This window comes from Poecilia latipinna, unplaced genomic scaffold, assembly GCF_001443285.1.
Source record: "Poecilia latipinna isolate Pla-1442-1.1 unplaced genomic scaffold, P_latipinna-1.0 Scaffold19, whole genome shotgun sequence".
In the NCBI taxonomy this organism is placed as follows: Eukaryota; Metazoa; Chordata; class Actinopteri; order Cyprinodontiformes; family Poeciliidae; genus Poecilia; species Poecilia latipinna.
Window position 1 is genome coordinate 538,910 of NW_015112635.1, and position 14,409 is coordinate 553,318.

The 14,409-nt window shown below is 38.7% G+C and overlaps 2 protein-coding genes across 2 annotated transcripts; both read right to left on the reverse strand.

Moving 5' to 3' along the window:
• Positions 1-97: 97 nt before the first annotated feature.
• On the reverse strand, positions 98-7,124 carry heg1 (heart development protein with EGF-like domains 1). Its single transcript, XM_015034986.1, has 13 exons — positions 6,157-7,124; positions 5,220-5,692; positions 4,153-4,266; positions 3,905-4,027; positions 3,728-3,813; positions 3,514-3,569; positions 3,224-3,384; positions 2,495-2,629; positions 2,322-2,364; positions 2,185-2,222; positions 1,986-2,073; positions 1,661-1,838; positions 98-1,230 (listed from the first exon to the last, which is right to left on the reverse strand). The coding sequence occupies exons 1-13, from the start codon at positions 7,002-7,004 to the stop codon at positions 1,087-1,089; spliced, it is 2,487 nt and encodes an 828-aa protein (XP_014890472.1). The 5' UTR covers positions 7,005-7,124; the 3' UTR covers positions 98-1,086.
• On the reverse strand, positions 7,015-13,205 carry LOC106948956 (A-agglutinin anchorage subunit-like). The gene is made up of 4 exons (XM_015034875.1): positions 12,706-13,205; positions 7,181-7,366; positions 7,061-7,065; positions 7,015-7,029 (listed from the first exon to the last, which is right to left on the reverse strand). The coding sequence occupies exons 1-4, from the start codon at positions 12,971-12,973 to the stop codon at positions 7,015-7,017; spliced, it is 474 nt and encodes a 157-aa protein (XP_014890361.1). The 5' UTR covers positions 12,974-13,205.
• Positions 13,206-14,409: the final 1,204 nt, after the last annotated feature.

Genomic DNA, 14,409 nt, shown 5'->3' on the forward strand with positions numbered 1-14,409 from the left:
CTCATGTATCAAATATATGTGAATTGAGAAAATAGTTTTTCAAGTGTTTTAATCAATTACAATCAGGAATAAATTGCAGGCAAAAAAAAATAAAATCATTTTGGTATTTTTTTATTTAAATAAACACTTCCGACTAAAACGCCAGAATCAACACACCATATAAACACACAAAACCAGCAGGAAAACACTCATAAAAAATAATAATCCATATCAGCAACAGCAAATTATGATACATCTTTACATTCAAACACTTATGGAGAGTTATAATATTTTCTGGTAATTATTATTTTGCACCCACCAACCCACACACGCACACAAACACGCACACACACATTACCCTCATTTTTGTGCGCACACGCAAACACATTCACACACGTAAAGCCACAGGTTTATCCCTTTGAAGTCAGTCAGTATGTATGATTGAGATAACCATTGTGCTACATGTGGACAACTTGGGCATACTTGGAATAAATAACAGCTAGCATCAGGTTACAAAATCATTATTCAGTCAGTGTAGATCCAATCTTTGGACATTTTTTTTAGTTATTTGTTAAGCTCCATAATTTTTTCAAGATTTATAAAAACAGATTTCTTATTACAGCAGTGTTGTGGACTTGTATTTCAGGTGCTGCATCATTGGTATTTTTAGATGTTTTTGGACCATTTTGCTGATGTCTGTTTCACCTTTTTAAAATCTTATAAAGGAGAATGGTTTTAGGTTTCACTGTGTATCAGTGCAGCAATAACTGAACATGAGAGGCAGACAAAAGACAAACTGTAATGGACCATTCACCTTTGCATTAAAACAATGGATGAATCGCTCCATTTACAGAGGCCTGTAGAAGTTGAACTAAATGATTCAAAACATGCAAAAACACTGAAATGGTCACAGGGAATAGGATTTAAATTGCAAAATAGTCGTGTTTAAAATGCACCACACACAGAAGCTCACTGGTTTCTGTGTTGAACTCTGATTTCAGACAGCCAGACGACTTTACTCATAAACCTTCCCGTGGCGACGATAAAAAAAATCATGATGCAGTACAGTAGGAGTCAGCGGATGTGTGTGGGTCCAGAGCAAGACATTCAGAAGTAGTCTCTTCTCCGAGAATCATCGCTTATGAAAGAAGGGTTCAACTGGGCTGGGTAAATGCATGAGTGGCGCGAGCCTGGCAGACCCGTGAACGGATACAGGCCATTTCTCTCCAGGTCGGAATTACGCAAAGCAGGCTGTGGGGAAACAATGCAGAAAATACTTTAAATATTTGATCTTGTTGAAATTATCAGCTGTACCAAAGAAGTGAATGTGCCTAAAAAAACCCAAACAAAAACAAAACAACTAAGAGATGGGGTGAAAAAGTTGCCTATTGATAATATTGACCTCTTTTTCAGGATTTTTTTGTGTGCTAATCAGTCTGTGTGATAATGATGTGCGACTCTCTGTGTCGTATCTGACTCATAAACTGGAGTTTTACTCATTTGAACATTTCTCCCTGTTTTCCTGAAATGTTAGATTTTTTTTCTAAGGTATAGTGTTACATGTTCTTCTCAGCTTAGACTATATTCCCATACTTCTTCTTGAACCTTGAAACCTTGTTGGCCCCAGGAAAGGTTTTAATATTGTAAAATGAACATTAAAAAAAAAAAAAAATCTACTTACAGAATAGTAAATGTCAGTCATCTGGAGCAAATTTTTTGTGCTGCCATTTTCCTGCATCTCAATGGTCTCTCTGCCCCACTCCATGGATATCCGATTATTTTTGGGGAAGTCTGCATATGGCGACATCTGCATGTCTCCACTCTTGAAGATGATTTTATTGATGTCATTTTTGTCTTTCCTGAAAGGTTGACATTTTTAAAAGTGAAACTTATAGAAAACACAAACATTAGCCAGATAAAACTAATTAAATTATATTTAGATTTATATACAAATATACTTATATATATATTTTTTTTAGATTCTCTGACAAGGAGAGCCATCTTACTTGCAGCAAGTGACAATTAGAGCAATGATGAGGATGAGGAGGAGAGCGCCTCCTGCAGGTGCCACCACAACTGCAATCAGCTTATAAACTGTAGCGTTAAAATAAGAAAGAGATTTGCAATTATCAAAAAAATAATACCAATAACACATGAATTTGTTAGAAATAGACTGAACATTATTGGTCAGGTAGATCTACTTACAATTGGCACAATTGAAGCCCCCAAATCCAAAAGTGCACCTGAAAAGCAAACAAATTAAAGTTAACAAAAACTACTTTAGAACTTTAAACATTACATTTTACTGGTTTGACAGCACAAATAAACAAAGTTTGACTCACGCGACACATGTGCCATTTTCCAGCTTGTATCCATCCCTGCATTCTGAAATAAGACAAAATTGGCATTATTTTTAATCATTTAAACAAATCAAACTAAATATTCTGTTGTTCTTCTTCTTCAAGTGAGCAATTTATTTATCTGTCATTATTCTATAATGAGGAAGAGAGCTTACCTAGGCAGGATAAGTCTTCTGGGTTGTGTTTGTAATATCCCTGGAGACACTGGCAGTAAGCCGTGCCACTGCTGTCAGTGCAGGTTGAGCGCTCGGCATCACACTGAGTCTTCTGAGCTTCACATAAGCTCTCCACTGGAACACAATCAAGAGTCATTGTCAATATTAAATTAAAAGTTTATGTCTAAATCGTTTATATCTGTAACGGAGAATGTTGGAAGTGATGTTTTTCTAATTCAGATAATCTGTGATTCTCCACCAAGACAGTGGCCTGAATGCTATCTGTTGAGACTGGTAAATGTTTTTGGATAAACTCTGCCCCCTGGCGGCTAATTATATGTATATGTATGTATATATGTGTGTATATATATATATATAAACTGCTCAAAAAAATAAAGGGAACATTTCACTTTAATTTTGTGTGTGGCTCCAAATCCAGGCCTCCATTGGTTAATAAATTTGATTTCCATTGATGATTTTCATTCAACTTTGTACAGAACAAAGTATTCAATGAGAATATTTCATTCATTCAGATCTAGGATGTGTTATTTGAGTGTTCCCTTTATTTTTTTGAGCAGTGTGTGTGTATATATATATATATATATATATATATATATATATAAATCAACTGCCCAAAGTAAACCTTCCAAAACATCCCAGAAAGAAAGAGAAGAAAGTAAAGCAGCTTACTGATCTTGATGATGGTGATGTTCATGCTAATCAACTCACTGTGGTAGGAGAGCTGATGTTGCAGGACCATTCTGCAGTGGGTCAACAACGAGCTGCAGTTGCTCAGAGACATCTGGATGCTGTTGTACACTTCAGTTGTCGTCACATCAGTGGAGATGGAAAACATGTTGACAGCCAAGATACGAACCCCGCCCTGCTCTCTATGGGGAACAATTGCACTGTTTTATTTGTTTTACTTTTTTTTTTTTTTTTTAGCAAATTCAAGTATTTTAAAATAAGCATCATCAACAGAATATGTATGTAAAAGTTGAAGTGTGCTGCAGACTTACTTGCTCCTTAGTGTTGAGCGACTATAACCTCGGAGGACCGACAGTGACACGTTGAGCTGAATGAGATACATTAAGTATTAACTATATAAAGATATAAGCAGTGATGATGAAACGTTAAAGTGTCTTGCAAAACTATGTATAGCCTTGTATATTGTATTTACCTCAGTATTTTATATTTTGCCACATTATTTTTGCATTGTAGAGCGAGACTTACCAGCTGTATGATCTCTCTCTCATACGTGGCCAGGTTTTTGAAATGATCATGTCTGTTAAAACTGAAAGTTCCCAGAAATGTCTTTACTATAGAAGGAAAAAAGAAAAGCCTGCAGTGAGCAAGCTGGAACAACGTCAACAAGACCATAAAGTGGACTGATTTGTGTTTCAGGATCACCTCTGGTGCACGTCCGTCCATCCTCAAGATGATAGCCGAGTGGACATTCACAGTTGAAGGAGCCGTTTGAGTTTAAGCACTTGGAGCCAGTCGGGCAGGGGTTCTGCTTACACTCATCCATATCTGAACATAGTAGGTGCAAAAAAAAAAAAAAAAAAAATATAAGAGGAACTCTTTTAGACCTGTAAATATCAGTCATGTTCTTCGTACTCTGCAAATTTGTTGTGATCGTGTAAACATGACATCACCTTGGTCGCAGGTGGGTCCTGTCCAGGCCTTCTGACACTGACAGATGAACTCTGGTCCCTTATAGCTCACACACATCCCTCCGTTCATGCAAGGGTTCGACAGGCAGGGATTTCCTGGCAGTCAGGGAGGTCAGAAAGCATATTGGCATCAAAACATTCTTTTCTTTTCTTTTACATCAAATCTTTTTTTTTTTTTATGCTGTAAGGCATAACTCTCTATGTGCACAAAGGATGCCAGTCCTATTTTTAGGATGTTTCTTCTAAAATGCATTTATAATAAATGAAATGTAGCAGCTTTCTAATTCTTCTTTTCAGATGTAATAGGTCTGCTGTTTCAGTAGGATTCTGACCATGTTACACCATTGAGACTGCATCGGAAAAGGTCTTGCACGGCACAGTTCTTGATAGCGATGCAACAGAAGTTTTAGTGTTGGATTTACTAGTTCTTAGGCAGATAATATAAACAAACCTGTTGTGATGGTTGTGATGTTTTATGGATAAGTGTGATGTGTACTTAAAAGGAATACGCAGAGAAAAATGAAGTACTCCTTAGTCCTTCCCCTACATGTTTAAAATGGAAGGCAAACTGGCTGCAATACGTGCTTTCACCACAGGACGTCGCTAAAAACCTACAAAGATGAACCTGAATTTATGAAAAATTGATCACTTTAACCTTAAGAGTTAAAATCGACAATTACTCAGAAAATTAAACAACATAGCTTCAGTTTATGAATTTTTTTTTCTAGTCATTTTAGTCGTGCATTTACAATATTTGTCATCTATCAAACTCAAATGCATGATGATTATTTGTAAGGAATATTTAACCTAAAATCAGTTTTCTACAATTACAAAAAAATCAAAGCTTTTCAGCTGTTTAAAAAAAAAAAAAAAAAAAAAAAAAAATATATATATATATATGAAACATTTGTACTTTTAATGTTACCCTCTATGACATACAAGACCTGATTTTTCTTTCAGTCAGGGAGGATAAGAACATGCTGTGCAAAGGTCACATCAGTGAACCTAATAACATCAAAGTGTGAGCGTGAATTAGGTCAGCAACTCACTTTGTGGCAGTCTGGCAGTTTGGACCGGGGTGGGCACCGTCGTCACTTCCAGCTCTGTTGCCCCTCCGTCCGTCTGTTTCTTGGTGGTGTGTACAACCTCTGTAGTCCTGGCAGGAGTGCTGTGACTGTCGGTGGTTTTGCTGTACTGACTTTGCGTTGTGGTGAGTCTTTGGGTCCCGGTGCTTGTTTCTGCCTGCGTAGTTGTGGCTTTTGTAGGAATGACCATCTTAGTTGAAGGCCTCTGCGTTTGGACTGCCGGGAGTGCTGCAGAGGTCTGCAGGGTCAGGGTGGGGGCTGTGGAGAAAGGTGAAGTGGATGGGACGGTGGTCTCTGTAATGGATTCTGTAGTATAGCTACTAGAGCTGCTGCTCAGCACTGCTGCTGATGTTGCTGGTAGGGAAGGAACAGTGGAGTCCATGCTATTGGTGGTAAAAGCAGTTGACTTAAAGGTGTTTTCTTCTGTTGTCTGTGGTCTGTTAAAATGAAGAGAATATTGATTAAATCTCAAAGTAGTTTTGTTTCTGAATTAACAAAATTTTAAATATGTGCAGTATCTTGCTAAAAAATACTTGTAGCCCTTAATCTTTTCTTCACTGATGTGCTCTAAGAAACCTCTGAGGCCTTCAAAGACCAGCTTTATTTATACAGAGATTAAATTTGACACAATCGGACTCCTTTTACATATTAGATTATTTTTGATCGTGACCGGTTTACATATTAGATTATTTTTTTGAAGGTAACTGAGAGGCCTGAATACAAATGAAAACTTTAAATTTTTATTTTCATCTGAAATAATGTGTACACCATGCATCATTTCCTTCCACTTTACTATTATCCACTACTGTTTTTCTACCACCAGCAGGGGGCGCAAATGCTAACTGAAATTGATTAGCTTCTGTGAGAACCAACTGGTAAAAATTTTTTTTTGAATTTTTACCTCTCGGTGGCAGTGACTGGTGTAGGAGTGAGGAAGACCCTGGTAACCGTCCTTGGCACGTTTGTCTGAGTCTCATCCACTTCAGAAGAACTGCTGATTGTTGAGGGCACTGATGTCAAACCTGAACCCACGCTATCCTCACTGGTTTGGGGTGAAAGGCCTTCTGTGCCTTCCTGGTTCTGAGTGTTGGGGCTCTGGGCTCCAGTGGTCATCTCTGTGGGCAATCCAGCACTGCTGCCAGAATCCTGATCCGTCCCAGAGGCATTTATTGGACCCTCTGAGTGTGAAGTGAAAGGAGGGGTGGAGGAAACAGGTGCGTCTGACTGATCAGTGCTGGGCTCTGTCACCCTGAGAGGTGGAGTTGAGTTAGATATCTCCTGAGATGTTAAAGAAAGCTGATGCTTTGTGGCGTTAGGTTGTCCGGTTAAACCCGGGGTTCCGCTGGCCACTGCTGGACCATTAGTTTCAGAAAAACTCCCAGTCACTCTCTGGTCTGTAGTTTCTCTCCCATCAGTCCTTGTAGACGGGGCGCTTTGAGTATAACCCTCGGTTTCCACAGGCCTGGGAGGGACACCCCAGGTGGACGGAGGCTGACGGGAGCTCGAGTCCTCCGTAAATGCCGATGAGGTGCTGTTGTTAGAGGAGGTAACAGAGAGCAGGGTTCTTTCCCCGGCACGGCTTACAGTTGTTGTGTAGGTTCTGCCGGTGAGTGTGCCGGTCTGTGACACCGAAGACGTAGCGTCCCCCAAACGGAGCGTCGTATCCGGACTGTCCTGGGACATGGTTTCATCCTCAGGAGACAGCCAGGGTTTGTCCTCCATGGACACAGAGTGGGAGATTACTGGCATCTGGTTTGTGTTAGTAAAGCCACTGCTACTACTGACAATGCTACTGCTGCTAGTACTACTGCTGCTGATGTTACTACTATTATTACTGCTGCTGCTACTACCACTACTAGTACTACTACTACTACTACTACTGCTGCTGCTACCACTACTAGTACTACTACTACTGCTGCTGCTACCACTACTAGTACTACTACTACTGCTGCTGCTGCTACCACTACTAGTACTACTACTACTGCTGCTGCTGCTGATACTACTGAACTCAGTGGTAGTTATAAAGGAGGTGGTAAGTGGCTTTGTGGACAGATTTGTGGCCTCAGGAAACCTGCTGCTTGTTTCTGTGAAGGCTCCTGTCTGCTCTGTGTCTGCAAATACAGAAAAAAAAAAAAAGAAAAAGCTAAAGATTAATTTTCTCATTGTGTGCTTTCTGAAACAATAAGACATAAACTTGTAAAGACTAAGCTGCACCAGGTTTGATCATCTGAGTAATCTATTTTTTTATCAAATTATCATGTAAATGTAATATTTTTTCCTAATACATTTGTCTTTTTTTTTAACATTATTAGTCAAACTTCTAAAATACATTACACTCCAGATTTTTCAAAGAAACCTGAATTCACTAAAACAAATTCATAGAAATGTTGTCATGATTTAGTAAAATCCTTGAAATTTTGGTTTCGCAGCCATTTAATAGTGCCCAATAGAGGGCGCTCAGCAGGAAGCCTGGGACCTGTGGAGAGAGCAGACAGCGAGAAGATGCTGTCAGGGTGAACAAAGTGTTTTGTATGGGCAGTAAATTTTGGGTGGAGAACAACTGGCAGCCAGTTTGTCTACTCCTAACAATGGCTTGAAGTCCTAAATATGGAAGTGACTGTCTCTGCTGGGAATCTGCCATTTCCTTCCTAAAGTTGAGTGAGCACAGGGCGATTGGCAGAAACCGGCAAAGCATGGATCTGGGCGTGTTTTCATTGTTCAAAGGTCTCTTTTAGGCTGGTTAAAAATGGATTGGTCACATATAAACTCCCCGAACACAACCAGAAACGAAAAGAATGTGACGACAAGGACGCCATTGCTGATTTGGGGACATTTTTGTGGCATTTTGAAGTTGACAGTTGAGAATCAAGGGCGGCATGAAGAGGAATGGTATGCAGCAAAGGTCCCCACCTAGAAACATTGTTCCATGTTGTATTTAAATTACATGACTCTTAGTATTACCCGCAGAGCATTATGGGGTTGACATTCAGTTAATTCATTACTTTGTTCAGAACACAAGATGAGCTGTAAATTACATTTTGGTTAGAGATGTACTTTTTTCCAGCTGAAATAACCCAGTAAATGTGGAACCTTAACAACTCATGACCTGCATGTCAATTAGCATTTTATTTATCTGTTCTGACGTTTACCAACTACTTTCCATTGTCCGCCAAATGCTCCACAATTATTGGCACCCGTGTTAAAGACGTGTAGCAACCCTCAAAATAAATGAATCTTTTATTGCTGCATCATATTCCAGCCTTTATTTTTACTATGATTAGTGGTATACCTCAACAATCCCTATGAAATAAACACATTTTTATTTGTTTTAGGATTTACCTCCCATAAATTGGCTGTGTGAAAATGACTACCTGCCTAAACTCACTTTGAGATATTTGTTGTACATTTGTGCTTTATAAATAAACTGAACCAAACCAAGGAAGACGAAATGGCTGAAAAGGGTCACTTAAGAAAACTACATCAATTTCTTGAGTATGAGATTGTGCTACTGCAACAAAATATTAATCTAATACAGGCTTTTCCAATATAATTACCCCTTGGGGTAACAACTAAACACAGTTAGTGGCCTGGCGCGAGTGAGATTTCTTTCTCTGCTTATCTCTCTGGTCTTGTGTGGTCTGACAGCCTTTTATCTGGTCTCCCTCCAGGACTGAGAAAAGGGGTTAGCGACGGTGCCACAAACGGCTCCCATACAAAACTTATATAAAAGGTGGATTCAGCAGCAGAACTGCCTGTCTGGTGGGAAGCTACGGGGATGAGAAAAGGGGTCATCAGACTGTTTTTCCCTCTGCATGTGTCACTCTCAATAATTCATTTTTTTTTTTGTCTCTCTCTGGATCCATTCTGGGAAACAAAACTAAGACTGGAACGTGGTGCTGGCAGAAAGTGATGGACACTCCCAGATCACTCTGCTGTTTATCTCTTCGCCGTTAACACAGTTGTCAGTGTTGTGTCTTCACATCTGACGTGCTTCCGGAACCGTTCTCTCTGGTTCAACATGTCCGTCTTCCTTAGTGACAGATTATTAAAAGTGCTGTGAATAAACAAGTGAATCTAAATTGCGCATACATTTTGTTGCCCGGTGGTTCAGCTGTGACCAGAAAGCTGCAAATGTTGATGGTCAGCTGCAATATGACCATGACCTTGAGGCTCTGTGTTAGTCATTTTAGTCTTCTCCTTCCTTGCAGCATCCATGCCTTCAAGCGCAGCTCAGAGTGAGGGCATCGGTGTTATGAAACGTTTTGGGACGGCTCCCACTTGGACCGAGTGTGACTGCATGAATCAAAGAGGGTGTTGGTGGGAATGTCTGAAATATCTCGCCAAACCCACACAGGCCAAATAAAACTAGAAACACATCATCCTGATTACCCGGCCTCAAAGAGCATACATAACAATAAAAATTGCCGTAAAAAGACATCAATGCGTTTAGCCTATGAAGAAATATTACCCAAAATAAACATACATCATTAAATAAGAAAGGCATCCAGATTTCAGCACTATTTTTGCTGCACAATCAGGGAGATCATTTTAATACCAAGCTGGACTATGTTAGGAATTCCTGCAATTTTTAATATAGATGTGAGGTTTAATTTAAGCCATATTTCATTTTCATCATCTGTATCCCCCTATCGCTACAAAACTTTAGCAGTAGGTGTGGACATCAAGAACAAGCATAGTCCATACACTTGGACAAATGTATTATTGACATGCAGCTAGAAATTATGGCTCTTGAAATACAATACACCCAGTATTTTAATGCTCTTTGTGATTAAAATATTGCCTACATTCACATTGCATAAATAGTTGCATTTTAATACTGTGTATTATACAGTTCTAGTTATCTTGTTTTCTAGTTATAAATACAGAAAATCTTTGAGAGGAAAGCTGGTTTTTATGTAATCTGGGATTGATAAGATGTATAACAAAAACATTTTTGACAATGTCTAATCTTAAATGAGACTAAAATTGACCTATTTTATTTTAGGTTTGCCAAACTTATTTTTATTTAGAGAATAATGAGAAAAATACATTTTTGGTGATTTTTTTTTTTAAACGTTACTCAAAGTCAGAAGTTTATAGACATCTTATTACCTTTTAAAACTAAAGACTTGGATCAACTATTTTGTGTACCCTTGCACATGCTGCAAACAATAATTTGCTGGATGTTTGGTCAATTGCTCCTGACAAAAATTGACTCGACTCGGTTGTCGACTGTGTCACTCACATGTCTTTTGAGCTCTACTCAGAAAAAAAAAGGCAAAAAAACTAACTTTCCAAAGAAACAAGGCCTTAGTCAAAAGAAAAAATAAATATAAAAAAGGTTTGTTGCTGTTATGATTTGGGTTACTATCCATTTGTGAGACCCATTTGTGCTCAAACTTTAACTATCTGGTTGATATCTTGAGATGTTGCTTTGATATTGATCCACAAACTGTATATTCTTGTGGTAGCAGCCATTTTGAATGTGCAACAATACCTCTTGCAGAAAATGACACTATAATGTCACAACCCCATATTTCACAGATGGGATCTTGTTCTGCAACTTGTATGTTTTCCCATTTTCCTCCAAATGTCACAGTGGTGATTATGTCCAAACACTTCAGTTCTACTTGAACCAGGCCACCACACAGGCCTTTCTCGTTGAGAGGACTTTCACTCAGCTACACTCTTTAAACACCTTCTTTAGTTCTTTTCTTGCATATAAGGTTTTGAACAGATAAAACTGCTATCTTCAGTCATGGAGGTTCAGAAATTTCTCCTGACATCATGGCCAATTTCTTTTGATTTTCCAATGGTGTCACACAGGAAGTAGTGTGAGTGTTTGAATTGTGCCTTCATTTAACTAAAATGTTTTGAATCAATTCACCAAAAGTTAACAAAGCCTTGATAACTGGCTTTCCAAGATTGCATTAAGGCATAATAATCTCTCTTGCATTAAATATAGTAGCAGAAAGTTTTGTAGAAAGTAGAAGGATCTGACACAGTATCCCATATTTGTTTTATTAGTCTGAAAACTAACTGTGAGCTTGATGATAGAATAAAATGCCCAATGGTTTGTGTGCAGGAAATTTGTCCCCAATTCCCTCAAAAGCAAAATAAATATATATATTTTAAATTATCATATGACTACATCTTCTGCATGTATAAAAGCAAAAACTCTTCAGGAATATGTTCTTGTGCGAGTCTTGTCTCTGCCAATTGACAGAGTACATAAACTACAGGGAATTAGAGTATGCTGCCCAGAGTGGAGTCATCTGAGGATGCTGCTCCGCATATTCATGATGTCATAATTGAGTTTCAGCTCTGTCTGCATTTTCTTTGTATTGGAAGAACTTCATCAAGTTCACTTACGGTACCTGAAAGGGACTACTTGCATAAACAGACACTTTATTAGTTAAATGCAAAACAAATTTCCTGCATTTAACTAATAATAGGGCTCAACAGTTTGCATACATTTTACTTCAAAACATACTTCTGAGTGCATTGGCAAAACATAATAGCATTCATGTAATATATGTTACATGCAGTTTTGGGGTAACGGGATACTCCTCTGAGTGACCTTTCAGCTCATGTTGGTACCAGTTATGTAGGTTTAACAAGTAAATGGCCACTTAACTAATTAAATGAGGGTGAAGACCCTCAGCTTGATAGCAAGTGTGACTTCAGATTTGCTGCTACACTGATTAAAGAATGTAAAAAACTTAAACCCTTTTCATTTATTTAATAATCTACACAGAGACATATCAGGCACACCATTCTGTTGGACACCACCAGGTGACTGAACGAACATCTTTAGCTAAATTCTAACCACATTTCTTTTTTTGTTAAATTTCTTATTAAAACAATGTGGTTAATTTACCTATTATTTACCATTAGACTTACAAGCTATACGACAAAAAAAAAAAAAAAAAATGGCGACTTCATTTTTGATATGACTTCTAAAAGTTTTTATTTAGTGAGAGACGTAAAAATAAAAATAAACATAAATAGGAGCAATTTGAGGACCACTTAATCAGTTTTTGATTTCTGTTTCTTTGTGGACAACACAAATAGAACCGGATCCAGCTTAGACAAATGCTATCATTATTCGCTCATTATTCATTATTTACGGTTTTAGTTCTGTTTTCTACATAAAAGACAGCTTTAAATTTAATTTCATTCGGAATTTAAAAACACTCTTTCAAAAACAGCGTGAGGACAAGAAAATGTATTGGCTCCGTTTTTATTTATTTAGCTCTGAAACAGGATAACTACCATTTATCACGTGTTTCGAGTGGTTGAGTCTGGAAGCAACACGCTCCCATGCTGTATCCTGAAGCTGTTGATCACTTTTGCATCACAAATTAAAAGCTACATTAGGAGATATGGTTTAACACTTTTGCATAATAAACTTTCTATTATCTGCCGGACTCTCGTTCTGTGATCTTACCGAGGTGCCCCGCGGTAGCAGCGTCGGTTCCAGCCGTGTGTGTGAGCAGGAGGTCCCTCTGTGATGGTGATAAACTCTCGCTGGAATATGAAGTTGAAGTCCCACCGTTTTCGGTGTTGCTGGGTTCATCTGTGCCCGCTGAATAATACAACCCGTCCGTTACCGAATTCGTGCTGTTGTAGCCGGGGGTCCCTGCCCAGAGGGGCCCCGGCAGACCCAGCACCGACAGAGAGCAGAGGAGGACTTGATTCAAAAACCACGTTTCCATGACTTTTTTTTTTTTTTGAAAGACCCCCGAAGTAGCGGCCGCAGATCGATTCCGCCAAAACGAGTGGATGCCCGGGAGTCCTCCACCGGGGACACCATGGGACGAGCGCTCCTGTTGTTGGAGAAAGTTTAGATGGGAAACGTGTGACTCCTGCTGGAGGTCCGGAGGAGATCCGTAGTTCTGCTGGCGGGGAGCGGAAGATAACAGAGCCGAAGCTGCAGCCTGTTATCACGGTGGAGGAGCCCGGGCTCCTCCTCCTCCTCCTCTTCCTCCACATACACACCAACAGATTCAAGTCTGATTACTGAGCTGCCTGCAGGTGTCAGAAGTAATACCCTCGAATGATTCCTAATAAGTGATGAAAGTGAGCGCTTTAGGTTTACACTTTAGAGTTTAACAATGTTTGAATAGTTATATTGAAGACAAAATGTGGGGGGAAAAATGAAAGCATCATGAGTTCATGATATCTGAAGTGAGGTTATATTAAGACATTATAAGCAGTGAACATCTTACTGACATAGCAGCCTTGGCATCCGCTTTTAGCACAAAACCAGATAAGTTGGATCTGAAGGTTGAGGGCCAAGATCAAAATGTGTTGAGGGATGTTATGTAAAATCAACTTTTTTTTTAGCTTTGTATCATGATATAATGTTATCCCCTCATACCTGGAGTGTTTTAATTCTTTCATGCATGTTTGAAAAATCTTTGAACTTCCCATGACAGCCATTTGAGGGTGCCTACTCATTTGAAAGCACAAAGCCCTGCTTATTTACCCCCAAGCTCCATGATCATTTTATGGGTAATAAGGCTAAACTAAAAAAAGTATTCATTAAAAAGAACTAATTTCTGGGATTTACTTGGTGTAAAAAATTTCTATTTTATTTGATTTATAAATACTCTTGCTGGACACAGGCCTAAACATACAATCTCGGTTTCAATATCTAAATTACGCCATTATGTGTTGGAACAGTCCGCCTCTAACAAACAACCAGATCTGCAATATTGCCGCCTATAACAAAGCATATTAACGTGTTAGAATATTACAAAGTTCATATGTAAATTCAACTGACAGCCTTCGGAAAGACTGTATATCCAGTCTGACCAAGTTTGAGCTACTTTTTAGATCCCAAATGAGCAAAGCTGGTAGAGACATGCCCCCAAAAGCTGTAATTGTAGCAAAAGGTGGTTCTACAAAGTACTGCCTCAGAGCTGCTGAATGCAAACCCTGTTGAAATTTTGATTTGCAAAACTAATAAAAGGTTCTATAATTTTCTTTCCTCTTAACTTTGTGTTGGTCCTAATAAAACACATTGAATTGTGTGGTTGTAACGCGACAAAATGTAACAAATTCAGATTCTCAAGAATCTGTTCTCGATTCTGATCAAGAACAGATTAATAAAGACCTAAACAAGAATGACAAACATTTCCAAGAGGTC